This window comes from Chenopodium album, chromosome 27 (genome assembly GCF_948465745.1).
Source record: "Chenopodium album chromosome 27, dcCheAlbu1.1, whole genome shotgun sequence".
Taxonomy (NCBI): domain Eukaryota; kingdom Viridiplantae; phylum Streptophyta; class Magnoliopsida; order Caryophyllales; family Amaranthaceae; genus Chenopodium; species Chenopodium album.
In genome coordinates, this window is record NC_137860.1 from 36,616,865 (window position 1) to 36,644,441 (window position 27,577).

Here is a 27,577-nt window from a genome sequence, read left to right on the forward strand (position 1 = left end):
AAATTATAATTTTTATAACGAATGAATGATACATAACATAACATAAGTCTAAAGCATCTTTCATTAAAACCATACAGTATGTTGGAATTATATTTCCTGTTATTTAATCTTTGCTATTAAGATTAGTTTGAAATAGTGGTATGGACACATAGTTCCTTTTAATTTTAAGGTTGAAAGCTCAATTCCCATTAAAGGTACTCTCAAGCAAAGTACTTTTAGTAGATGTCTAGCTTGCTAATCTGGGCTTAGTTTACGGATGACTTGTACTAGATTTCAATTTAATACTCCGTATAACGGTTCATCTAGCCTTCTACAAAGTATGTTGGATGTTATTTTTAAGTTGAAAATAATTATATACATCCAGTTGTATGATGCAACTAAGGATATTTTTTTTTTTTTTGTTCATTTGATATATTTTATCGTTTTTCTCTTTTCCACGGTCTCTACACATCTTCACAATATTGTTATTTCTAGAACAAAATACCATTCCATTCGTCTTTTATCCTATTTATATCTCAACTCTACTCACTTATCAATTAAAATAATAATTTAATTTCACATTTTCAATTGTAGAAAACTTTATGCACAATTTAGTGATAAACCTAAATAGATGTGGAGGGAATACTATAAAGCAAAAACATATGAGTAGGTGCAAGTAATTAACGCCATATAGAGTAACGTTTATTATGAAACAGAAGGAGTAGTGCAAGATAGAATTAGTAGTAAAAGGTGGTCCCCACAAAGATCCTGAGTGAGTAGTATAAGTAAAGTGGGCATGTAGCGGTCCAAAGGTGATTGGTGGTACCTCCTCAGTAAACACGTCAGACTGAAAAAAACTCTCAAGGAGACGCCGGAAAACGAGAACATCGTTCGTTGCATCATTTTGACTGCGAGTGCGAGGTATTCATGCATTCATTCATTCATTCATTCATTCTGTCATTTTGATTTTGAATACTCTACTAATACTAATACTAATTCTAAATTATTGATTTTGAAAACAGGGATTATATAAAAACAAAATGGGTGATCAGCCGCAGTTCATAGCAAGAGATAATTGTAACAGGAATGAACAAGTCGGGAGTATTCATGTCAGGTCCCGATTAATTGAAACCCCTGATGTTAACCAGATTCTTGTTTCTGAGGTCCACTCTTACTCTCCTTTTAATTGCATTGCTTTTCCTTTTCTCATTTTTATACTTTCAATTTGCTAATTAGCTATTATATCATTTCTATCTTAGACATTAATTAGATTATACAGTATGCTTTCATTTGAGTTCAATGTGTCACATATGATACAAATTCAGATTATTAAGATTATTGCTATGCCTGGGTTGTATAGATATGTATATGTGCCCACTAATTACATTGATATTTGTATAACCATTAATCGTTAAGTATAGTAGAAGAAAATTCATGTCATGCTAAAAACTTCAGGAACTATTACTTGGTTCGTTTTAGCAGTTTTCAGTTTGGATTATGGAAACCATTCAATTTGTCAATAACTTGATTAATTTACTAAGGAACAACATTGGATTAGTACAATTTTTCATTTTTAATTTTTCCTTCGAAATTGAAGCTTTCTACTTTCTCATCCTGCAAGTAAAATTACAAGCACTTTACTCGTACATTCATGTATTCATAATTGCTTATATCTGTCGCTCTAAATTCACATATGCTAAGCCAATCAACATTCCATTTTGCACAGAAGAAAAGCTGGAAAAACTTCTTCTCCTATGTGGGTCCTGGCTTCCTAGTCTCGATTGCTTACATTGATCCTGGAAATTGTAAGGCTTAAGTAAACCTCCCTATTTTTTGCATCTATCTTTTTTCTAACCTCCTCAATTTAATTCTACTTACTTACAGTTGAAACTGATCTCCAGTCTGGAGCTCAATACAAATACGAGGTGTGTATTGTTATCTTTACATGTTAAACTTAAAGCCTTTTTTTTCCCCTTCTAATGTTATCCGTCTAAATTTTATATGGCTTTAGTTACTTTGGATTATATTGTTGGCATCATGTGCTGCCCTCATCATTCAGTCTATGGCGGCTAATCTTGGGGTTGTTACAGGCATGTCCTTTTACCCAACAATTCATCTATTATGGTCCTTCATGTCTGTTACATGACATTTAGCTCCTGACTTTCAGGAAAGCATTTGGCAGAACATTGTAGATTTGAGTACTCAAAAGTTCCAAATTTTATTTTATGGATTTTAGCTGAAATCGCAATAGTAGCTTGCGACATTCCTGAAGGTTTGAATCTCATTTGACTGTAATATGAATATCTGATAAAGCAACTGAGTAACTAACATGTTTTACATTAACTAATGACTAGAGATGTGTGTAAATATTCGGTATCTTGCCAAGCTGGTACTTGTTTTGATTACATTGTTTCTTGGCTAGTTCTTAATTAATTTCCTTTTTGCTTCCAGTTATTGGAACTGCATTTGCATTGAATATGCTTTTCAAAATTCCTGTGTGGGCTGGTGTTCTTCTGACTGGTCTTAGCACTCTGGTTCTACTTGCATTACAGCAATATGGGGTGCGTGAATAGATTCTCCGTATTTGTTGCTATGGAGCATACTGCAATTCTTGCTTATATAATCTGATTGGTTCTTATCTATAACGTTTTTAGGTGCGCAAGCTTGAGTTCTTGATTACTTTTTTGGTTCTTACTATTGCTGCATGCTTTCTTGTGGAGCTTGGATATGCAAAGCCGCAGGCTTCAGAGGTATTGCATGGGCTTTTTGTTCCTCAACTCAAAGGAGATGGTGCAACTGGCCTTGCCATTTCCTTACTTGGTGCTATGGTTATGCCGTAAGTTTTAGTCATAGTTAAACTTGAGCTCTGTTTAATATCCCCAATTCCCCCGTTGTATTAATTTTCCTGATCAAATACTGTGTTCCTGATTCAAAAGGTGTCTGACTCTGATACTGATTTCTTGATTCAGACACAATCTCTTTCTCCATTCAGCATTAGTACTTTCCAGAAAAATACCACGTTCTGCTAGTGGTATCAAGGTAATTCAACCTGATGAATATGGTACTTTTAGTTTACAAATATCAATAAGTAGAGTTCAGTTCCCTTCCCCAGTTGTCTACTGTCTACACTCTACTATGAGTTGTCATTTGAAAGGGTTCCTTTCTGCCTCTTCATGTTCTGTGTCACTTTTTATGCATCTTTTGTTTTTAATTAGGATCCTTTTCCTTGGTAACTTTGTAGCTTTGGATTTCTGACTAAAGGCATAGTTGAGTGGCTCTTAATATTATCTGTTCTAACGTTTCAAAGATCTTCATTATAAAGAACACTATATCATGGAATTATTTGTTCACAGGAAGCTTGTAGATTCTATCTGATAGAAAGTGGAATTGCTCTCGCAGTGGCGTTCCTCATTAATGTATCTGTCATAGCTGTCAGTGGTGCAGTTTGCAGTTCGTCAGATTTAAACGAAGGAGATCAAAAGAGCTGCAAAGACTTGGACTTGAATGAAGCATCATTTCTACTGAAGGTACATTTTCTTATTCTAACTTCCTCTCTATTATGAATCCTTAGTTTATATACTATTTGGTTTATAGTTGTATACCAAATGAGTGGCATATGCTTAATTTTTACAGAATGTCTTGGGCAACTGGAGCTCAAAACTTTTTGCAATAGCATTGCTGGCATCTGGTCAGAGCTCCACAATAACTGGAACTTATGCTGGCCAATATGTCATGCAGGTACAGGTCATTCTAATTTATTTGCTAAGTCGTGAATATTTTCAAATGTCAGTGTTTTTGATGATGTTTCTCAATATGTATAGTTACCTTCTGATCTCTGGCTCTCAGCATAAAAATAAACTTGCTTATTGCATCGACAATTATTTTACATATCCTATGTTAGAACAAGAAAACAGAAGAAAGTTGATCCTCGTGATTAGATCAATACCTCTGATTAAGGTCACGCACTTTATACTGTATAGAAAGTTTCTGGTCTGATACGTTCTGATTAGTTCAGTTCAAGATTCACATGTTCGGATAAGTTTGGACTGTTAAGCATAAATGATTTCAGTTAAGGGTCAGATTTTCATAGCTAAAATAAGCGTAGAGAAGTGCTCAGTTCAGGCTTAATATTTTCAAATTAGTTCAGTTCAGGTCTATTAACCTTTTTTTTTTGTCTGCTTAATATCCTGGTTTTAGTCTGTCATCCTACCCATTACACCTGCAGGCTGCAGCCTGGTTCTTAAATTATCTTGATTGGTTCTATAAATGTTTTCTGCAAATTTATTGTTTGTAGGGTTTTCTTGATTTACGAATGGAGCCTTGGCTTAGGAACTTGTTGACTAGATGCTTGGCTATAGTCCCCAGTTTGATTGTTGCACTTATTGGTGGTTCTGCAGGAGCTGGGCAGTTGATCATTATTGCTTCGGTATAACTATAACCCACTTTCCTAACAACTTTCTCTGCTCTTATATATTCTCTTTCCTAATTTTCTGTTTGTTGGGAAACATACATTTGTTTTCCTTACAGGTTAGTAGTATCTAAAGCACATAGATTCTGGCATACCTGGATAAAAATCACACCACTCTGACACATTTAAATTTAATGAGTCTAACGCTTCTTTGGGATTTGCATATTATTCATCTGTTTATCCTTGACTATATTGATGACTTCCGTCTAAGATATAAGTTTGCTAGACTTTTTTTTTTTCAATCGAAAGAAGTTTGCTAGACATTTTGATTACGCAGAATCAAAATGTTGTGTTAGGCTGAAAAGTGAAAACCTTGTTGCTGTGCAGCATCAAAGAATAAGAAAACGGAAGTTTTCTTGTTCATAAGTAGTTCTTTGGCAGCTAAATCGACACGGAGGCCACAGATGTCCTTAGTGTTTGTCTCCTGTCCATAGGCAATATGAATCTTAGAATGGTCCACCTCAGTCTTTAAGGATCACAGAACATTAGCATCTCTTAAACTCTGTTGTTTATTTTGAGTTTCAAAGAGTCGTAGGTACTATAGCATTTATGCTTGGCTAAAACCTCATGTACTTGGTTTTGCAGATGATCTTATCATTTGAACTCCCATTTGCTCTCATTCCACTTCTCAAATTCACCAGTAGTAAGGCCAAGATGGGAGTCCATGCTAACTCATTCCTGGTAAGTTTCTTATCTTTTTTTTTTTTGTGAATTCTGATGTAAGAGCTAAGAGTTAGAACTGATTAGATTCGACCTAAAAACATTCAGACCAGATTATATACATTACTTTGGGTAATTCTGTCTGAGTCCTGATGTTTCTAAACTGTCCATCTATGTACAGCTTTCGGCAGTCACCTGGGTGATTGGCTCCTTGATCATGGTCATTAACATTTACTTCATCGCTAGCAGTTTTATCAAGCTACTGATACACAGCAAATTAAAACTAGTAGCTGCCATATTTTGTGGAATACTTGGATTTTTGGGACTAGTGATATATTTGGCTGCAGTTGCATACCTTGTCCTCCGTAAAAACAGGGAGAGTACCCAGCTTCTGTCACTAACAACACGTGAAGATCAACAAATTCCTCGTGAAGACATAGTTAACATGCAACTGCCTCAAAGGAGGACCAATTTAGACAACATTGAGTAATTCATGTCGTAATTTTGAAATTTGCTAAAATAAAATAATATTCATGAACTTCTCTGAATTGTTTCGAGTCAAAAACTGTTCACGACCTTGTAGATCAAAATCGTTGAATGTTTGCTTGCTCTTAACATATACTAGAGAAAGTTCATGAATATTATTTTTTCTTTAGTTCATAATCAAGAAATCGCCGTTAGGTAACTAGAGTTTGCGCAAACCTAACAGTCAAGTGGTTTTGAATACTGAAAAAGTCAGGTGGTATTGGGAGATACTAGGATAGCTAGGAGCTCTCCTTGGAAGATTTCTGTAAGATTTAGAATAATATTGGTAATGAAACATTTGGCCTTGTATGTACATCAAGAATGGCCTCTTCTTGAGAGTAGATTGATGGATTTGACATACATATTACACAGTACATAAATTTTCTGCGCGATTTAAGATCTTGCTTTGATAGTTTTTCTTTGCATGATACTACTACTATATATACTATGTATATCGACAAATTAATCATATTTTGTAAAATCCTAGTCCATAATATATATGTTCTTTTATTTTTATTTAAATGGAAGCGAATTTGTACTTTGTTAAAATTGATATGCTTCAAAATACAAGCATAGTCTAGTTCATAGGAATCTTCATAGCCCCCCATTATAAGTACAATATCTGAACAATGTAACCCTTCTTCACAAAAACATACTGGTAAGAAGTTTTTCATCAGAAGGCAAGCATACAATATATTCATTTCATTTCATACGGATGGATTCCTCTTGCTGGGGAGGGACGGGAAGAGGAAGGTGACCCTTTTCTTGGAGGCACGTAACGGTGTCGTATAAGCATTGCTTAACAGGGGTGAACTCCAATCCTAAGTCCTTGAGCTTTTGGTTGGTGAACTTGTATGGTTCTGCTCTTGGGTTCACTTCATCTGAGCACCTACATTATTTTTTGATATAGACATTTTATTAGTTCCAAAATTATATTGTTATCAAGCTAAAATTGTCAAACAGTTAACACTAGAGAAAAAGAACGACAACTAAATAATTATTAGGGGGGAAATAAGAGAGCAAAATAAATGGACTATCAAACATATTTTCGTCCATAGTCAAAGATATGCAAATTGTTTTGATCAACTTGAGAATTGATAACTCCATAGGATTAGAGGCAATAGAAGTTTGACCGAGACCGAGCACTATCATTCTTCATAGCGTTCCGACTTGGGAGTAATCCTCAACCCTTTCACATATGTTTAATACCATTATTATCAAGTACGATATTACATGTACTCTTCATTTCATAATATCTATTCTATTATACTATTTAAATATATGACACCAGTTTAAGTTTTCTCCTTTCATATTGCTCTACTTATTTAAAAAAATTTATGCGTTGACTAAATTTTTTTTATTAGTTAAAAATATAAATATCAACGGATAAAATAAATGGGACACGGGAATATGTAAGTATGTTTGCATCAAATAAACATGTAAGTATGTTCATTCATACATAGCAAAAGAAGGTAAGTAAGACTTTTGTGTGTTGTTCAAATCTATATAAGTTATCATAATCATTCTTTGGGCAAAATCTTTGAATGTAACCCACAAGTTTGAGAATTGACACAATACACAATACACAATACTACAAGAGGCAATCAGAAACTAACAAAAAGAAGAAGATTTTGAAGATGAGTCTACATGTGGGCTACTTGTAAGATCCAAAGTTAGAATAGGAAGCTCCATCATTTAATTCAATTCAATTGTAAACTAACCCAAAATTCTTTAGTGGGGGCCCTACAAACCCCAATAACAAAATCAAAACTGAGATAGTGTAGTTGGGCACCCAAGCATAATAACAACAAATTTTGTAGTAGGTGAGGAGCTATTAGAGCTTCTCATTTTCCCACTCATAAAACATTAGTAGAGTTATAGGTTTATGTAGGACCAACTTTCAGTAATGAAATATGGTGTTTTTCAATATTCATTTCCTTACCAAAATGATACAGTAATTGAATTTACACAAACTTTTTAATAAAACGGATGTTCAGTAAATTACTGAATATCCGTTTTAAAGTGACAATAAAATACGCAAAAGTCACACTAAAACGCATAAAAGTTACCCTGATTTATATGAGTTATTTATGTTTCGTTGATAAATTTGACAAAAGTGACACTAAATCTGACAAAAGTGACACTAAATCTGACAAAAGTGTACCCGATGTACAGTAAATTACTGAAAATCGGATGTATACAAAAGTTTTCCTTGAATTTAACATAAGAAATCAAAGCTAAATTAACAAAAACAATCACCTAATAACCAAGACCTTAGAAACTAACAGACCTCAAGAAGGTCTTTTTATGTCACTGTCACACCAACTTAACACTATAGTTGCGTGTTTTTTTTTTTTCAAATCACTAATATTGGAAGTTATTTTTGCTAAAGCATGACATTTCAAAAGGATGGTAGGTAAAATCTGATCCTTTTGTTAGTATCTTGTTGATGTACGTTGTGAGAGAATAAAATATTTAGATTTATGGAGTTGAGTGAATTTGACTATTACTTGTAGTAGACAAATTACAACGGATTACTTTATAAAACTTAATCAGCATAAAAGACTTGAATACATTATATTTTAATCTATGATAGTCATTAAAACACGATGAAAAAAAATGGCATAGAAAGAATCATATATCAATCTTGAGTATTATTAAATTGTTCAACTTACATCCACTTAGAGTATATTTTAATAATATATACCATTAATTGTTGAAAAAGTTTCAAAATTGGACCAACATAGATTGTTATTGTCATAAGAATGTCTCGACGCAATTGCAAAATGAAGGATTTCCATTATTAGGCCGGAATTAAGTATTTTAAAAGAAAAGAACCTTCAAGGCATTCTTTCTTTTTGTTGAGGATGTTAAATTAATGAAAGATTAGGCACATCTTAAAAGATGGAACAAAATATGTTTATTTTTTTTGTAGTTTTTGGTAGTGGTGGAGCCAAAATAATTATGTTTATTTCTTAAAGGAAGGAGGTACATCTTCATTTTGGAGATGAATGCATTTTAGTAATCATAATTTCTTATTATATTATTTAGACACATTCTATGTTTGAATCTTTTTACTTTAAAGTACTATATTAAAAAATGCTATGAAAGCTCAAAAGTCTAAAATGTAGTGCTCCCCCTGTCCCTAAATATAGTTTCTGTTTGACTTTTTACGGTCTCTAAGACGTGTCTTAAAATATTTATATCTATTTTCATATGTGTAAAAATTATAAAAATTTGATCTTAATACAATATATAATGTGTCCAACAAGATCTCACATGAACATATAATCTCTTATATATTAATGGGAATTTATGATCAAGGTTTTTAAAGTATGACCCAAAAAAGTTAATGAGAAAAAAATAATAATAATAAAAAAGAGGTAGGGAGTATAGAGTAGTTACTTGGTAGGAACAGGATACTCGGGGAAAAACTTGGCCAAAATGTCACAAACATCGCCACGATGAAGCACACTCTCAGCACAAAGGTACCTTCCAGAGGCAGAAGGAGTCTCATACACCAAAATGTGGGCCAAAGCCACGTCCCTAACATGTACATAAGCTTGTACTGAATTTGCATATTTCTTGGCTGACCCTGTCAAGTATTTTAGTATGTGTATTATGCTTGCATTTACGCTTGATTGCAACAATGGCCCCAATACTAGCACCGGGCACACCACCACCAGGTCTACTCCTTTCTCCTTCGCCACTTCCCATGCCGCCTGCTCCGCCACTGCCTTCCCGTAGCAATACCAGTTCTACACATATATATATATATACTTAATTATGTCATAGTACGTACAATAACTTATTTTTTTTTAGTCTAGCATTTTAAAAGGGTAACAAATTTCTCTAAGCATCATAATTTGGACGACTATAGCACTATCATGATTCATGACGACTTGGAAAGTTCACGTACATCGTAGTAGAAAGTAAGAAACAACTTTTGATTGTTGTGGTTATCTAGCAAATGCTATCATTGCAAATAAAAAGTGACAATGTTATTTACCTAATCGCAGACCATCCATACGTATTCTTTGACATATCTCAACAACCCCAAATTAGTCTAATTAATTAGTACCTCATTTGTTTTAACTTATTATTAATCTTGTTCATTCGAAAAACAAGAAAAAGGTATAGCAATTAGCAACTACTACATTAAGGAAGGGTCCTACGGACTATTCAGTACGTATTTCTACATATTGTCTGGTCACAGTCTAAGTATAGGACATAATGTGTAGAAAAATTAAGTTACTTTAGTGACAACACCTAAACGTAATGATAAATCACTATCTAAATACTAAGAAGTAGTGTTTAAGTTGTTTTTTTTTTTTTTTTTTTTTTTTTTTGAGGTTGGTGGAGTTGGTTTTCCATCTATTTCTTGTATGTGCCCCCTCCTTAATTCATAGCTTCAACTTGAAGGTTTCTTTTTTCATTTTTTTACTTTGTATTTTAAAAGATACGACATTAATTTGTTGAATTGAAAATAGGTAACGTACTGTTTTCAATATAGAGTATATGTATATGCCCTGGTCTAAATAAAGATGTAGCAAATAATCTAGGTAGTTACAAAGAGAAAAAGTTAGTATGTATTAGAAGCTAATTAAGGTTGTTTTGTAATATAATAAAAAAAAAAGCATGAGGTAAATGGAGTATATGTTGATGTAATGATAAACGAAGTGAGTATTATGAATTCAAGTATGTGAGAATTGAATTGAATGAAGAAAGAAAGAATGAAAGTACGTACCTTGGTGTTCTTGCAAAAGTCGAGGTCACTCCAACAAGACTCATCAACCACCTTATCGGGGGTGCGATTAGGGTCCATATAAACAGCTCCGATTGAAGAAGTGAAGACAACTCGCTTGACCATAGCATCTGCTGCTGCTGTAATCACATTCTTTGTTCCGATCACTGCTGGCTCCACCATTTGTTCCTGTTTATTTATTAAATTACTAAATTAACTCGGTCTGTTGTCTGTACATACTACATGCATTTAAATTATACAGATAGTTAGAAGAAAAACATACAGGGTCATCAGTAACAGGGGAAGCAGTGTGGAAAACACCCTGACAACCAGAAATGGCAGCTTTGAGTCCTTCGTAGTCAAGAAGATCTGCTTTGCACAATATCAACCTCTCCTTTGCTCCTTCCAGTTCCCTTAAATGTGCATTCTTTGGGTCATCTGCATTTTTTTAAAAAATTATTATTAATAAAAGTACGGAACATTAATTTAACTAAGCATTCATATATATAACTTATAGTTAGCTAGGCAATAGGCATGCATAACTATATATATATATACCTGGATTTCTTACGGTCCCCTTAACGGTGTAGCCTTTCTCAAGGAGGAGCTTAACGATCCATGAGGCGATGAACCCACCAGCACCCGTCACACAGACGGTCTGCCCGTTTCCAGTACCAGCGTTGTCAGAAGGCATATTATTATTTTACTTTACTTGAACAAGCTAAGGGTTGTGTATGTAATAATCAAATAATTAACTTGGTTACTTTATTAAAATTGAAGGCTTGTGTATGTAGTATTAGTATGTACTTATTGGGTACGTAAAAGCGAATGGATGAAGAAGGAGATGCTTTCAAAGCTATGGGAAATATTAAGCTTTCAAAGCTAAGAAATTCATTAGGAATTCTGTTACTATTTAAAGGCAGAATGAGATCAACTATTCCCACCTACCAACGTTTAACCCAACATTCCTTTTTTTTTTTTTTTTTAATATATATATATTTTATTTAAATTAAAGATAAAGAGAGATGATATAAAAAGAGGGTTTTGAGTATGTGCTTAGTGAAAGGGAAAGCTACAAATCTACAATCATCAACTGTTACTTTGTTGTAGGTAAACTTTTTTTTTTTTTTTTTTTTTTTTTTTTTTGGGTGGGGTGACCACTGGCATAGGTGCAAATTAGAGCATGGGCACGAGAGTATAATCCATGATTATTTATTGTGTATGGTAAAAATTGTGCATTCAAATAAAATAAAATCTCATTGCTTGATTGGTATTGATTGAATATAATTTTATCTTTGTTTTTACCTGATTAGTTTGTTACCAAAGGTGTAATAATAATATAATGACCACTTGAATAGTAATTATGTAAACTAAACTTAGAGAGTAATATGTACCAATATTATTATATGTTGTAAAAGTTAACTCGGTATAATAATAATTATTGATCATCTTTTATTATAAGAAAATAAATATTCAAATAAGGGTAAAGATGAGACATGAAAATGTAAAAATAATGTCAAAATATTGCAAATAACAACTTTTTTTTTTTTTTTTTGAAGGGTGTTGCAAATAACTTGAAATAGAAAAAGTAATTTTTAGTATGAGTATTTCTATAAAAAGTTACTCTTCTATATATGTGTTGTTTTTTAATGGATTCTATTACTTAGATTTGATTTTGCTCTTTAAGATGTTGCATTGCCGTCCTCTATAATTAACTTATTGTTAATCGTATAATGAGTTACTTCGCTAAATAATTACGTCTAAGAATTCCAAAAAAGAAGACGGTCAAATTGGATAACGACTAGGCAGATTGGATAGATAATGAGTTTGAAAAGAATATTCAAAACTACATCTTGATCTCGTTCATGTTCTCATCTATTTAATTTTTTTTTAAAGTCTTATAAGTGTGATGTTAATTAATTACAACTAGTTAGATTAATAATATCCCAAAACAAATACATATTATATCATTATAGCTTGGTCTTGTGATAAATTAGTACTCCACACTCCATCTTATTATTAAGTACGGAGTAATGGCTATTAAGAATTTGTACACGTTTTTATATTTGTAAAAAGATGCACAAGAATTCAAGAAGTTAGAACGGTAATCTCTTAATACTTTGTATCATTATAATTGTTGTTGTATGGCAAAAGAAAGAAAGTGGAGAAGTGCAAAGACGTAGAGTTAGGTCCGCAGAAAGTAAAGGGCATGCGCTTGGAAGGTTCAACCTAAATGATGTGACTAAAAAGGTCAAGAAGAAACGGGTACAAAAACAGGGATTCCACTAAAATTTGTCCATAAACTTAAAAACTGGACAAACCAACGTAACTGATTTGTTAGTTCGTTGTGTTAGCATACATGTCAACGAATTGAACGCCGCTAGATATTAGATAATACTTCGTAATACTTCCACACTTTGTGCGTTATTATAGTTTTAATTAAGCAAGGACTAATTCTTATTTACAAGTCCTTGCTTTAATTTGGTCTTAGTCTTGAGAAATAATACAGTACTTGTGTAGACGTGTAGTTGTGTATAAATATCAGAGTTAATTGATTTGATGCCAATAATATAAATAGCAAAGAACACATGTGTATTACTTGGTCTTCTTTGAATGACTCATTATCGTGTATGACTTATATGAGTTGAGATTTCACTTTTTTTTCGGTCTTACCATTATTTAGAATAACTTGTTATATTATGTATGGTTTTTTTTTAAAAAAAAACAAATAAATAATGTTAATCAATTTTATTGTAGCAAGTCAAACTATTGCCGAGTGTGTCTTGCTCATAAGTTGGACGAGAAAGTCTCTTTGCTCTCCCATGCATGTAAATGAATTGAATTAAACTGATGATAAAATAAAACAGAGCATTGTGATGAACTTTCTATAAATCATTACCTGTTCTTTGCATAAGTCTTCCTCCAGCTGAATCCTTGAGACTGGGAATTCAGGATCATAAAACAAAACGAAATGAAACCGAGAACATGGACAAGGAACCACAACAACTATCAATACTGAAAATAACGAGATATTTTAAGTATCTAGTTTGATGTGTACAAAATTGAGCCTTTGGGCTGATAAATTAATTACAGTTGCCCTTTTGCAAGAAGATGCCCCATCAAAACCTGAACATACTCAGGTAAATCCATCTAATACTAACTAAACCCCTGGAACATTCTCTAGCTTACAAAATCGTTACACCATATATATTACATTAGCAATCTGGTACAAAATTGTTTTCTTTTGAATCTACCTTAAATTCCTCCACTAATTCACAGCAGGAAGAAGATTTGAACAACAAAAATATAGTCATGACTTCTGTCCATCCGATAATCTTGGTCTTTTCATCTCACTCGAACCCTCCGGTGTCTTCACTTTCTCCACAACCTCGGCAACTTGATGGCTTCCATCATCAGCTTCAGCCTCAGACTCGGGCATTATCTCCCTATTCCTAGTGTTGGTCTGAGAGGTTTCCTTCTCACACACTGTTGACCCTTCTCGTTTTGGCCTGATTGCATCACATACAGGTGAATAATATATACTAAACAGAAGAATAATTCTCTAGGTTACTATATTGAAATTATAAGCATAATTTATCAAGTCTAGCATGCAACAAATTACATGACATAACCCCAAACAACTATGATTCAATAGGACATAAGACGAAAGATTAGGGAAATTTACATCACAGAATCAAAAGGTTCACAACAATAGCTTCGTGTTTTACTGAGCTCATTAGACACTTATGAGTGAAACTATGCAGTCAATCTATGCTACAAGATAAGCATCATGTATGCTTAATTACAGTGCACCAAAGTAATAAAGAATAGTCAGAATGGAAAGCTTTTAACTACTCAGCAGTCAGAAGGAATGCTTACGTAGTTGAGCGTGGTTGAGGAGATTTCTTGTCAACGAATATGTCCTGAGTAATAAATTAATTATTGTCAGGACTTTAGTACAATGATTTGTAATGAAATAGAGAGATGTCAAAGGGAAGGGGGGAGAACACCTACGATATCAGTTGGAATTTCATCGCCTAGGAATTCCCATTGTTCAGTTCTCAGATTTAAAACCTCCTCATCTCCATCATCATACTCAACCTGTATACAAGTCAAATAAGACTACATCATTAGTTGAAGAGAACAATAGCCAAAGTATCATGATTAAAAACAGCAGTGAGCTAGACGATGCTGTAGTACAGGAGAAAAAAATAGCAGCCAAACTGACATGCAAGTACTCTAGGAAACACCTCACCTTGTGCTTTTTTGTAACAGTGTCAAATGATGAGATAGTGCCTTCATAATAACTGCAAAATAGAACTCTTTGGTTAGAGCAACTGGAAAATTTATGAACAAAGGGATTCCTCATCTGACGAATGCGCCAACAAAATATATCAATTAACCGAATTGGACAGTGAATGGGTAGCAGAGGGCTACAGCTAAGATGGTTGAAATTCAACTTTATCAAATTTGGACATGTCCTGTTAGATCTTTGGCTAAGCTTCAACCAGTTGAACAAAAATATCTGGTTTGTTTTTCTTGCCTTTCGTTTAGTCTAATGCAGGAAGCCAGGAAGAGCATCTACTTGCCATAAGGCACATCGCTAGGCATCGATGAGCTTGGAAGCCTCAAGCTTGCATAACCAAGACAGCCAATTTTAATCTTCATCAACAAGCACTACCATGACAGTGGATAGAAGCAACAGGGAAAAAGAGGTTGGTATTCCGAAGCATGCCAAATTATAATGAAAATCTTGTGATGAAATAAAACAATATATGTTGCTACATTTCTCCTAATTCTTATTTAGTTCAACTCAAAGTCTATTTTGGAATGCCAAAGTTATCATTTTGTTTTCTTCATTTGCAAATCAAACAATCCAAATGACAACGATGAAGCCTGGAGTAAAACTTGATTTTAAAAAAAAAAAATCAATTAAGGAATCAAACATATGAAGCATTAAAGTGATTACCTGCGGTCGAGAGGCCACCACACCTTGATTCTACAGCCAACCAAATCCTCTTTATAATTTTTTCTTCCATGCGGAGTCTCAATTACCTTAAATTATATTTGAGCGAGTGAAATATCAGAAGCTATATGACATCAACATTCTTGATTGGGTTACTTGTTAGCAAACAAACCCATCAAATGGTGTAAGCAATAATTAATACACCAAAGACTCAGGCTCTAAACCAGAAAAACTAAACAAAACATATTATGCTTCAAAGATTAGAAGCAAGAATAATGTATCAACCAACCGAGAGATGATAAGGTAAAATGAGGTGATTAATAATTTAATTGGAACTTTGAATATCAGAAACAATGCCAGAGAAAATTATTATTAAGCCATTAACTGAGATAATAATAAGCTTCTGTGGTGGTAATTAATATATCATCATTCAAACGCAAGAACTGTGACAAGATTGGCAACCCTTCAGGCCTTAACTATTGAAGACATGCTTCCGCGGAAACCAGATTTGTACAGCTTCACACATTGATCTTATATCGACAGTTCTAGTGCAGTAAGAGACTAAAGCAATAACAACTATCAACTATATGAAAATTGGAATAACGAAAATGTTCCAAACGAGATTTTCTTATTATAAATCATATTGGAATATATATTAAAAACTGCTTCAATTAACACTTAAACAGTTAAATCATGTTTGAAAGCAACAAAATTGTCAAGCACTGTGCTACACTGCTGCATGTGCATCTAGCTAGCCAGTAGATTGAATGCCTCTGCTTGGATTTTACTCTACCACTGTCCTTGAAACATTGATAAAGCATAAGTCAATAATAGATGGACTGCACATTTCACCTTATAAACTAGTCCTCTGATTTTCGATGCTACGACATGTAATTATTGTGTATGGAATATGGACACTTTATGCTTAAAGTACCATGAATTATTTTCAGAAAAGAAGATGAGTCAGACGGCTGGATATGCACCTGAAAGATGCTCATAACTAAGACATTATGATATGATAAAGATGGCATGACATCGGATTTTCAATAAGGAAATGTGGAAAGCAGGAGTCTGGAAAGAACAGCGGAGAGGCATAAGGGTACGAAACTCTCAATTACTGTCTACTCTATGCCTTGGAAAGGTTCATTCAGATTCATAAATAAGTTTGGACATCTCAGTGCAACACAAACAACTACATACAGAAATACTTCCTACATCTACCTCGCAGAAATACATCCCAGTATATGCAGACAAATTGACAAGTCAATGATGCAATGCAACCTTGCACAAACTAGGATTCACATTCACAAGGACTTTTTATCACAAACAGTATTCTGTTAAATAAACAGGACTAACTTTTCTAATTGAACGAGAACATACATCGTCATCTGAGGAGGCCCTCTTCCTCTGAGATCTAAAGGCATCATTTGTCTGGATCTTATCCTTTCTTGATAAGCCTGTTGTGCTCTAAAGAGATTATCAAAGTCAATCGTCAACTTCAATTTTGAAAAGTTTAATGCAAGATGAATAGGACTTAGTTACTGTAATAGTTAGTACCTTCTTCCTAGATCCCCCAGAAACATCCTTCTTTGATAGCTTCCCCTTCTTATCACTGCTACCACCATGAGTAGTAGTTACCTGAAGAACCTTCTTATTGTCAAGATCAGCAGCTTGTTTCATCTCCCTTTCGGAAGATTTGTCCTCCATTGCCGGAACTGCTTTTTTACTTCTTGGTGCTCCTGAACTTCGTTTCACGTGACCCTGAGATGTTTTCCCTCTGCCAGTCAAACTCTCATACCCTTCATCGAGATTATGGGAACTGAGCATTCCTCCCCTTTCGGATGCAGTTTCTGAATCAGTTCCTGGATTCTGACAGCAACGTTCTATTGCCTTCAAAGGTTGGGCATATTCCGCAGAATGAAGCTCATCAGTAGTGAGCTCACTTTTTACCTGCTCAATGGAATGTAATGTTCCATATTAGGCTCTTAAATCCCAAGTTAATTATATGACCTGTATAGAGTGACAACAGAAGGCCCACACAGAAAATCTGCTAAACACCAAATGAGTGGGTTTGCTTTTAAGACTAGTCAACCTCAACTGGAAAAAAAAAAATGGTCAGATCCACTAATTCTACCTCAATCTACTAGTTCTTCACCGTAAAATTATAAAATCCTTAAATAAACCGACTGTTGCTCATAATACAATGTCTACAGAGTAAACAGCATACCGAATGCTTTGCAGAATTACGAACAAGATCCTCAATTGGCGCAGTCTCACAAATTGAAGAAAGAATGGGAGCATAATCCTGAAGGCAGCAGTCCAGTAATGTTACTGCTTCCCGGATATAAGGTTTGAGCTTCTCTGAACATTCTTCAATAACTTTTGCTCCCATTTTATAGGATTCAGGTAAAGCATTCTGAGACAAAGGAATAATCGCGAGAATTACATGGAAGCACAGGAATTGAGAAAAAGATGAGACTTTTTTGGGGGAGAAGGGGGAGGGGGGGGGGCATGTGAAACCTACTTGGTTTTCCAATCTGATGCTTTCCAGCAAGACCTTGACAAGATCCACTGAAAGATAATCACTTTCTTGTATCATGAAATTCATGATTTTCTCCATAGCCAGAAACACGGAATGAGGATGATTGGAGCTTGAATTTCATCAAATCAAAACAGTTTAGGTCAGTAACTGAACTAAAAGTTAGCTTAAAGACTCGTTTCTCATAATTAAATTGAATATTAATATCAAAGTTATATCCAATCGAAGTCCATAAGGATGAGGAAATATATTTCTCAAAAACAGACACATTATAACACTACATTTTTACTTTAAATCTTGTAATCACAAATTAGATTGGATTCCTAATTACCTTTTCTCATAAAAAATGTCAAGATCGGGACTTTATATTCACAAACTTTGTGTTTCAAAAAACAGACACATTATAACACTACATTTTTACTTTAAATCTTGTAATCACAAATTAGATTGGATTCCTAATTACCTTTCTCATAAAAAATGTCAAGATCGGGACTTTATATTCACAAACTTTGTGTTTCAAAAAACAATACTTGTGATTAGGGTATTCCTCAGATGGTAATGATGAAGCAAAGATAATCAAAATGAAGTTATAAACAGATATATACATACAACGCAATCTGATTCCAATTTAATTTGAGAACCTCTTACTCTTTCCTCGGCAAATTTCCAAAAGTGTAGAACATAGGCTTCGAGCTAAGGCATGTATTGGGAGGTCTGATGCATAAGTGTTATCATGAGGTTGTTTCTGAAAAACTATAGTTCAATAATTCTCCTGACCTAACAATAAAGAATCTTATTCAACTACTTGTATAAAATTATCAAGAACCTTAACTGATTAATTTTTTTTTCATAGGGTTTAGGAGTTACCAATCAGAAATTAGATAAAATTCAGGGTTGATTAGATTCCTTATATAGTGGGAAAGCAATCAAATAAAGAGCCACAAATTAGTGTAGTTCACCAATTTGACCTAAGACTTGCATTATGGTACATGGTTGAGATCAAGTGAAAAATCAAATTGAAATTTAAGTTGCTTTCCTACAATTAATAAAATTGCTGAAGTACACCAGAACTTATTTGACCTACAATCATGATTATATGATAATCCACTCTCAGACACACACAAATAACATATGTAGAAGATTCAAAAGAATATCATAAATAGATTTGCTTCAATGTGATAGCAACATAAGGAGGGGAAAATAGGGGGTAAGAGTTTCACCTGCTGTGTTTGTGGAACAGTTTAAACATCTTAGTGATTAATGAATCACAATCAAGGTCCAGCATCACTACACATGATCGGAGCCTGGCTACACTTTCAAGAATCAGAATGGCCTTAGAATAACAGCGGCCTGGCGGACAGGATAGCTTGTCAAATGATAGGACAATAAGCTCGAAAATTTCCTGAAGGAAGAGAAATGCAGCGCATTAGAGAAAAACACACATAGGATCGAAAATAGCAGAAGAGAAATACAGATGGGGTTCCCTACTTTCATTCTGTCATCATCATATGGAGCAACAGGAGCAGATATCCGCAAGATTTCATTGAGACAAGCAGCAACTGTAATGATGACATCAGCATCAGGATTCCTGATGAGGTGGTCAGAAATTAAAGCCTTCATTGTTGGCAATAGAGCGTCCTGTACAGGATGGGATGGGGCTTGCCCAACTTTAGACAAGAGTAACACCACTTCCTATGGGATTGAATAAGCCAATATCAGTTTGTTTACTAAACTTGATACAGGACTTGAGATATAGAGCAAGCAAACCCTACTAAATTCTAACCATTAACAAAGCACATGAGAATGATCTCTAACAAAGCAACGGGGAATGAATTCAGTAATGTAAAGTGAATAATTGAACCCATTTAAGATAGATACACAAAGCAACAACGACTATAAATCAGAAAACTAAAAGCAGCAGTAGTATAAAATTAAAGGAAACCAAAAAAAGGAGGAAAGTGGGAGTGGTCTTACATCGAGTAAGGATAAGAGTTGAGGGGAGGAAGAAGGGGCCGACAAAAGCCTATTGCCAACATCCTTGAGTTGTTCAAGGAATTGTTGATTCACACTAATACCAGTATTAGTATTAGTGTTAATATTATTATTACTAGTTTTGGTGGTTGCCATCTCTGCAAATAAATAAATCCCAGAAATTTCAAGGAAAGATGAAGAATGATTGAATGAATGTATGGATAATAATGTTAATAACCAGAAAACCTGGAATTTTACAATAGGGATTTAGCTGGAAAGATACTCTGCAATCAAAATTGGTTTGATTTATTTCCAATTCCGAGCAGATAATCTCTACAATCAATCAACTTAATTTGGCTACAACAGATGTACTCAAGGGTTTTGGAGGAACAACGAATTGGGGTTTTACGATGTTCAGCCCTTCACCTTGTGGGAGTTGTGGGTTTTAGGCTTTTAGCTTTTTTTTTTTTTTCAGCAATCAGCTGATTTGCATTCCACCTTATTTAGAGGAAGAAAAAAATATATATATAAAATGGAGAAAAAAATTATATATATAAAATGACAGAGCTAACCCCTATTCATGATGCAATGACTGTGCTGCCCATTTATTAGATGTAAATCTAACTTATCAACTTGATTTTACTCAAAAAAGATAATACTTCCTCCGTTATTATTTAGTTGACGCGTTTGATTTAGGCACATATATAAAAAAGAGGAGAGAGAGTGATAGAGAATGAAAAAGCAAGTGGAGTAGCTTGTAAATGCAAGGTAAAAAATTTACCCAAAAAGAAAACGTGTCAACTAAAAAGAAACTTTCTAAAAAGGAATACATGTCAACTAAAAAGAAACGAAGGTAGTACAAACTGCTTTGCTTTGTGGTTCAAATTGCTCTTTATTTTCTTTTTTTTACTTGTGCCCAAATCATCTAAGGAATTCTAGCTTCGTTCTCCCCTACTACAATACCCTCGGTCTGCTACTAGTTAGACCATCATCACTCATGGTATAAAAATTTATATCATCCCTCTCTCTCTACTACTTTCTCACTCCTCCACATCATCTCTACCACAATACAATATACTTTCTCCAAAAATCACCCCACCCATGATATAAAAAAAGTTTACCAACACACTTTCTCTCTCCTATATGTATGAATTATACACTTAATTAAATTATAATTATATAATGTTTTATATTGAAAATAACTAATTGCTATTTATAAATTTAATTAAATAAAAATAAGCAATTTAGGTAGAAAAAAGTAAATTTCAAAAATATATAAAATTATATCAATATGGGTGTCTACGTGTATGTCTTGAAAAATTATGAACAATGGTAATTTTTTCATAATTTTTTTTACTTTATAATTTTTTCTTAAAATATAATTGAAAAAAAAATAAATAAAAGATGTATGATAACCAGGCCACATGGCGTGACTTGGTTGGTTCATGTTTCACGTGGAAAGAAGCAAAAGTTTACCATGGGATGGTATAGCTTTGTGCCACCAAGGTAGTAAAAATTTGTAACTTTTGGATGAATATTTGCACCGTGGTATAAAATTATACTCCGTACCATGAGTGTTGATGCTCTTAGTAAAGCCCCGCTTTAAATCTTCATTCTCAAGCCACTAAAGTTTCATAAACGACATAAATTGACTACCACATAAATTGACTACAATATAATCATATTCATTACTCATTCTCTAGCATATAGTTCCTACTTTTTGTTTAACACATACAACTTCATGATTTAATTTATAACAAAGATTATTATATGAATTTATATCTTGTCAAGTGTTCTTTCATACTCATCATGAACTTCTATGTATAGCATGATTTGTTATAAAATGTGTACATACTTTTGCTTTTGTGTGTATAGTAGGATAAAAAAAGTTTAATCTATTTTCAACTAAATTAATCTAATAATGTGGGTATGGTCAATGGCTGAACCAGAATTTTTAAATGAGGGGGTCAAGATCATATCTACGTATGTATAATTTCACAACTATTATTGAGTTCGTTGATTACATTAATACCTACAAAATGTTAGTTGTAAGATTTGAACTTTTCATCTCTTGTCCACTATCACATGGCAAAAACCAATTTATATACACTAAAACTTATAACAAGTGTAAACAAATTTTAATATTTATCATCAGCCAAGGGGGAGGCCATGGCCTACCCAGCCCTCCCTTGGCTCCGCCCCTAGGTATGGTATAAAAGCAAAAAGTTACAAGAAAATTGTATTCATTCTTTTTAAGTCGAAAAGGTAACCTTCATACTTTTTAAATTGAATAAATAATAACATAACACACATCTAATATATCCCCATTATAAATATTAACTAAACTTGCTAAAAGTCATCTTAGATAGCAATATAGGTACAAAAATTTTGCCAATTATACTTTACCATTAATGTAGGTGTGGCGTCCTTGAGTGTTGAGTATGCTAGCTAGCTTAACTGGTAAAATCTTTTGAAAGAGTTACTTGTGACATGATGATAACTCATGTTTATGTGATCCTCAGTACTTACAAGGCAAATCTGTATTAAAATATATGAATAATAATTATTTTACAATGAATAAATGATGCACACAAATTGTAAATCCACAGCAACATTCACTGGGTTTTTTTTACTTATTAGTCGTATTGCATTGCCTAAATTGGTAAGCTCGAGAATAGCATATCATGATTACAGGTAGTCACAGGATTTTTCGGGATGGACATAACTTCGGGCCATAAAATCATGGCCAAATAGCTATTTCGGACCAAAATCAGGTTGAGCCAAAAATGTTAACTAAAAATGGATTTTCAGGTTGCCCAAACCCAAAAGGAAAAAAAAAAAAAAAAACAAAAAAAGGTCAAACCTTAAATTTGGGCCCATTTGCCCAAACTTGACATTTTTCGTAGTTGTTCAATCCTACACCCTAGTGTAGGTAGTGGTACCTACACCCCATCTAAACGACGCCGTCAAAACGTTTCTCATTTTCCCCACTTTATCTCTCTTCGTAAAGACAAAGCTTTTCTTGTTTACTCCGCTCAGAAATTATCTCCATTTACCTCATCCAAGTTGTCCTTCACTAAATCCTCACAACACAATTATTATTGATGTGTCAATTTCTCTTCTTTTTTCAATTGGATCTATTATTTTTTAAAATTTTGTTGAAAGTTTAGGTTTGGAGTAATTTGATATGATTTTCCAGTGAATATTTGGATTATCCTATTTTTTTTCTCATTTGATTTTTGTACTGCATGTAACAATTTAGATCATTGTCGTTCAAATTTTGTTTTCCTCCTAAGGTATACACAGTTACACACTCTCTATCTCATTGATTTTTTTCAGTTGAATTTTGCAATTTCACCAGAAATTATTGTGAATATTAATTTTTGATGAAGCTATGTTGGAGAAGGGCCAGATCATTGTGGTAGTAATTGAGTAGATCATATTTAGTGAAGCTATGTTTTGATTAAGTGGGTATCTATGAACAGCTTTTTGGTCGTTTTTGCTGCTATTTTTTGTCTTAGAAATTATTCAAGTTGAGCTTGATGAATGTTTAATAATAAAAATTGATTGTCAATCGTAATAATCATTTGAATGTTCATATTTAGAAAACATTATGTTCATTTTTAATAAAATAATTATTCTTATTTTGATAATGGATAGATGTTCATCCTCATTTTGATAGATGTTCATTCTCGTTTTAGTAGATGTTCATTTATATGTATGAAATTAAATGTGCATTGTAAGATAATAATATGATGTTTAATTATTTCAAGATAATATGATGTTCGTTTGTATTTTTGGTTGACGTTAAATATATACTTATATAAAAGATGCAAAATTGAGTTCTAATAATTGTTCATTGTCATATTACAATATGATCATTAAATATGGGAGTGTGCATGTTCATCTGGATATTGATATATACTTGTGTATTACATATTAACAAATACACACTTGTTTATTGATACTCTTTCTATTCAGCAACCTAAAATATTCATTTAATTTTGATACATGTTCATTCTCATTTGGGTACATAGTCAATCATCACACATATTGGCAATTGTTCATTTCAATTTTGAATTTCAACATATGTTCAATCTCATAGGGATATATGGTCAATCACATGTTGATAGTTGTTCATATGAATTTTGAATTTTAATAAAAGATCTTTTATTTAACTAGTTTATGTATATATGTTACAACTAGTTTAGAAAACATTACATGTAAGCAATAGAAGACTTAAAACGATAAATAGGAAACTTCAAAAGTTATTCTCATACATATCATCTTCATCGATAATTATCTTTTTATGTTCATTTCCAAACTAAGATATGTTCATTAATATAATAATAGATGTTTATTTGTATATTGTTTCAATCATATCAATTGTTATACTCTTCAATGTTAATTTTTATTTAATAATTGGTTCATTCTAGGAACTCTAATCTTTGTTAATATCCAATAATTTGTATGATTTTGTCTATAATTAGATAAATGAAGAACCGTGGATAAAGTACGTGAATTGCACTGCACAATAGCAAGAAAAAATGATCAAAGTGATCGGCAAAAAAGAAGGAAATTAAGAAGGCATGGGATCGCAAGCAACATGAATCAATAACATGAACTTGAATTTTTTGAATTTGGATTTAGAAGTTTATTATGCTTGATATTATGTGTTGAATTGCATAGTATATATTGATATCCAATATATTTGTGGTACACAATTTCATTTTGATTTTATCAAAGAGGAAATGAATCTTTTCCTTTTCCATGAATACTACTATAACCCAACATCCATCCTTAAACATCTAGCTAGTACATATAAGGTGTTCATATTGGGAAAGCAACATGTTCATAAACAAAAAACTAAATAATGTTTATAATAAGTTGAATTGATAACTAAGCATTACCTTTTTCCTAAACAATTGTTAGTTTTTAATTTTGAACCTAAAAATTGTAAGTTCCGACCAAAATCCTTCAACAGGATATGCATCTTAAATTTGGTTCAATTATCTCGTCATTCTAGCTATCCGAATAAAAAGAAATCTTATGAGAAAAGTAGATAAAGTAGGGTTATATCAACCAAGAAGAAGGGTGTTACTAAAATGATGTTTCACAACTATCTAAAAACTCATCATCACTCTTATAGATGCTTATTTTATATTCATTAATGTCCATATTTCATTCATATATAAATCATTGGATATGATAGATTTACATTTCAATTTTAATGCATGGTAATTCAGATTCTAATAGATGTTCATTTTTGTCTTGATGGATGCTCATTATCGTATTGATGGATGCTCATTTACATTTTGATGACATTCATACATTAGTATGTAGGTAGTGTTTAATTTGCTAGATATTGTTATAAAAAAAATTGTACAAACTATATAAAATTATATTGCAATGATCACATTCATTGAAATCTCAGCACTATATCATTACTTTAACTATATATATGTTCATTATCATATCACTAAATGTTCATTACCAGTACAATAACGCAAAAGGTACGCCTAACTATAACATATTCCTTAATTAACTTTTTTTTATTGGCAATTTAACTAAAATTTATCGTAAATCATCACCCATAGAAGGTCATATATATCAAATATATAAAATCTTAAAATTATGTTCAATTTTTATTGATAGTTGTTCATTTTGATGTTGATACATAAATAAAGATCAAATAGTAGATAGAATAAAATGTGGATTGTAACAAAAAAAACCAAAATTGATCATGCATAAATGTTTTCCGATCTACATAGAAGTACAACTCAATAATATATCTAGTATGATGATAATAAAAAAAAATTTAATAACATCCGAATATATCAAGATATAATTAGCTTTTAACTACTTATCTTATATTCTTAATTATCAACTACTCGTATCTAACAATAGAGGTATGAAAAAAAACGGCTAGTTCTATCTCACTTTGAAGTCATTATAGGACGTATGACTATCAACTTGAGTTGATAGTTCCTAATACCTTGATTCCTTGAATGTTATTTCATCAAGTGTAGTAGGAAACTAGGAATATCTTGAATGTTCATTTACAAATTGTTATATGTTCATTTATAAATTGATATACCCTTTATATATATATATATATATATATATATATATATATATATATATATATATATATATATATATATATATATATATATATATATATATATATACAAATTTCTAACTCACTCAAATTCAGCCACAACAATCATCGTTTCTCGTTGTCGCCGTTACCTCCACGACATTTGTTGTCTTGCCACCGCTGTTGCCACAACAACCACCATGAAAAAAGAGAGAGAAAATTGAAAATCAATCAAAAAGATAGGAGAGAGAAAATGAAATCAATGAAAATAGGAGAGAGAAAATAAAACATGCAAAATGTGTAGGATAAAACGACGAGTTAGAAGGGGATTTTTTTTTTTAAAAAAAAAAATAAATTAGATCGGGGTTAATAAATTGCTACTCTGTACCGTAAAACATAATTTGAGGGGAAGGGTGGGAAATCCAGTGAGGAGAGATGCAGGTAATTATAGTGGGGAGGGGGTGTAGGGATTGCTACCTAGCAGGGGGTGTAGCTAAAAATTTGTACATTTTTCGGGTCAAGCCGGGCCATGCTAGCTTTGATCAGGCCTAATCTTGATCAATGAATATCATTATTATGGAATCATGGAACAAAAACATTGGTAATTGAATTACAATATACAAGAGCAAGTCACATTCAACCTTTGGAAAAAAAAAGACAGAATCATTTTAGGCATTGGGATTGACCCCAATATTTTTCCTAAAATCTCTAATTTAAAGTCGGGCTGATCTAGAATTTTCAGGCTTAAAATTAATTTACACTAAAAATCCCTATATGGAGCTATTTAAAACACACAAAGCCTTAATTGAAAAACATGGCCACTAGTAGTGCACAAAAAGTTAAATTGATCATTGTTAAAATTAAAGCACAATGAACATTCAAGAATTCAAGATTTAATTCTAACGGAAGAAGAAGTGAGGTTTTGATGTACAGTATACTTACAATGTCAAACCTTAGGGCCTGTTCACATTTACTTAATTTCAGTTCAGTTCAGTTCAGTTCAGCTCAAATCAGTTCAGTTCAGTTCAGTTCAACTCTTAGGGCCTGTTCATATTTACTGAACTGAGCTGAACTGAACTGAACTGAACTGATTGGAGCTGAACTGAACTGAACTGAACTGAACTGAACTGAAATGAATATTTTATGTGAGAGGGAAATTAAGAGCTGAACTGAACTGAACTGAACTGATTGGAACTGAACTGATTGGAGCTGAACTGAACTGAATTGAACTGAAATTAAGTAAATATGAACAGGCCCTTAATTTTCCTCTCACATAAAATATTCATTTCAGCTCAATTCAGTTCAGTTCAGTTCAGTTCCAATCAGTTCAGTTCAGCTCCAATCAGTTCAGTTTAGTTCAGCTTCAATCAGTTCAGTTCAATTCAGTTCAGCTCAGTTCAGTAAATATGAACAGGCCCTTAGTCGCTATTGTGATTTTACATAATTAGAATAGTTATTTGATTCAATTTTGATTCCCACAAGTCCACAACTAGTTTTTCAAAAAACCAAGAAAAAAACAGAAGAATAATTGGTCCACGTGTTGAGTCGGTTCCAACATGTCACGATATAATTGGGTTTCAGTCGAAATGGTACGTGGCTTAAGAAAATAGGTGAAGTAAAAGGAG

General features: G+C 32.8%; 3 protein-coding genes across 4 annotated transcripts; 1 reads left to right on the forward strand and 2 right to left on the reverse strand.

Moving 5' to 3' along the window:
* The first annotated feature begins 800 nt into the window (after positions 1 to 800).
* Positions 801 to 5,945, forward strand: LOC145619563 (metal transporter Nramp6-like). Its single transcript, XM_081674280.1, has 14 exons — positions 801 to 900; positions 1,002 to 1,142; positions 1,706 to 1,784; positions 1,864 to 1,904; positions 1,991 to 2,069; positions 2,147 to 2,251; positions 2,431 to 2,540; positions 2,634 to 2,815; positions 2,949 to 3,018; positions 3,333 to 3,506; positions 3,613 to 3,717; positions 4,274 to 4,405; positions 5,033 to 5,128; positions 5,289 to 5,945. The coding sequence occupies exons 2-14, from the start codon at positions 1,020 to 1,022 to the stop codon at positions 5,595 to 5,597; spliced, it is 1,605 nt and encodes a 534-aa protein (XP_081530406.1). The 5' UTR covers positions 801 to 900; positions 1,002 to 1,019; the 3' UTR covers positions 5,598 to 5,945.
* Positions 5,946 to 6,156: 211 nt separating this feature from the next.
* LOC145619564 (cinnamoyl-CoA reductase 1-like) lies at positions 6,157 to 11,328 on the reverse strand. Its single transcript, XM_081674281.1, has 5 exons — positions 10,935 to 11,328; positions 10,660 to 10,814; positions 10,380 to 10,565; positions 9,038 to 9,390; positions 6,157 to 6,521 (listed from the first exon to the last, which is right to left on the reverse strand). The coding sequence occupies exons 1-5, from the start codon at positions 11,068 to 11,070 to the stop codon at positions 6,335 to 6,337; spliced, it is 1,017 nt and encodes a 338-aa protein (XP_081530407.1). The 5' UTR covers positions 11,071 to 11,328; the 3' UTR covers positions 6,157 to 6,334.
* Positions 11,329 to 13,392: 2,064 nt separating this feature from the next.
* LOC145620485 (sister chromatid cohesion protein PDS5 homolog D-like) lies at positions 13,393 to 20,331 on the reverse strand. 2 transcript variants are annotated; one of them, XM_081675174.1, is made up of 12 exons: positions 19,856 to 20,331; positions 19,370 to 19,519; positions 19,102 to 19,283; positions 17,867 to 17,993; positions 17,570 to 17,758; positions 16,900 to 17,292; positions 16,723 to 16,809; positions 15,346 to 15,431; positions 14,632 to 14,683; positions 14,391 to 14,477; positions 14,256 to 14,299; positions 13,393 to 13,885 (listed from the first exon to the last, which is right to left on the reverse strand). In XM_081675174.1, exons 1-12 carry the CDS (start codon positions 20,006 to 20,008, stop codon positions 13,687 to 13,689), a joined length of 1,749 nt encoding a protein of 582 aa, XP_081531300.1. In that variant the 5' UTR covers positions 20,009 to 20,331; the 3' UTR covers positions 13,393 to 13,686. The 2 variants fall into 2 exon arrangements, with proteins under 2 accessions (XP_081531300.1, XP_081531299.1); XM_081675173.1 differs by having other exon boundaries at positions 19,370 to 19,573.
* Between the last annotated feature and the right edge of the window lie 7,246 nt (positions 20,332 to 27,577).

Excerpts from the sequence above, each read along its gene's own strand:
- LOC145619563 (XM_081674280.1), top strand. The coding sequence starts at position 1,020 with ATGGGTGATCAGCCGCAGTTCATAGCAAGAGATAATTGTAACAGGAAT. Across the intron at positions 2,816-2,948 it reads CTTGGTGCTATGGTTATGCC|ACACAATCTCTTTCTCCATT; the intron begins GTAAGTTTTAGT and ends TTCTTGATTCAG. Across the intron at positions 4,406-5,032 it reads AGTTGATCATTATTGCTTCG|ATGATCTTATCATTTGAACT; the intron begins GTATAACTATAA and ends TTGGTTTTGCAG.
- LOC145620485 (XM_081675173.1), bottom strand. The coding sequence starts at position 20,008 with ATGGCAACCACCAAAACTAGTAATAATAATATTAACACTAATACTAAT. Across the intron at positions 17,994-19,101 it reads CTGTTCCACAAACACAGCAG|CTCCAATCATCCTCATTCCG; the intron begins GTGAAACTCTTA and ends ATGAAATTCAAG. Across the intron at positions 14,684-15,345 it reads TGGTGGCCTCTCGACCGCAG|TTATTATGAAGGCACTATCT; the intron begins GTAATCACTTTA and ends TCTATTTTGCAG.
- LOC145619564 (XM_081674281.1), bottom strand. The coding sequence starts at position 11,070 with ATGCCTTCTGACAACGCTGGTACTGGAAACGGGCAGACCGTCTGTGTG. Across the intron at positions 10,815-10,934 it reads GGGGACCGTAAGAAATCCAG|ATGACCCAAAGAATGCACAT; the intron begins GTATATATATAT and ends AAAAAAATGCAG. Across the intron at positions 9,391-10,379 it reads ACTTTTGCAAGAACACCAAG|AACTGGTATTGCTACGGGAA; the intron begins GTACGTACTTTC and ends ATATATGTGTAG.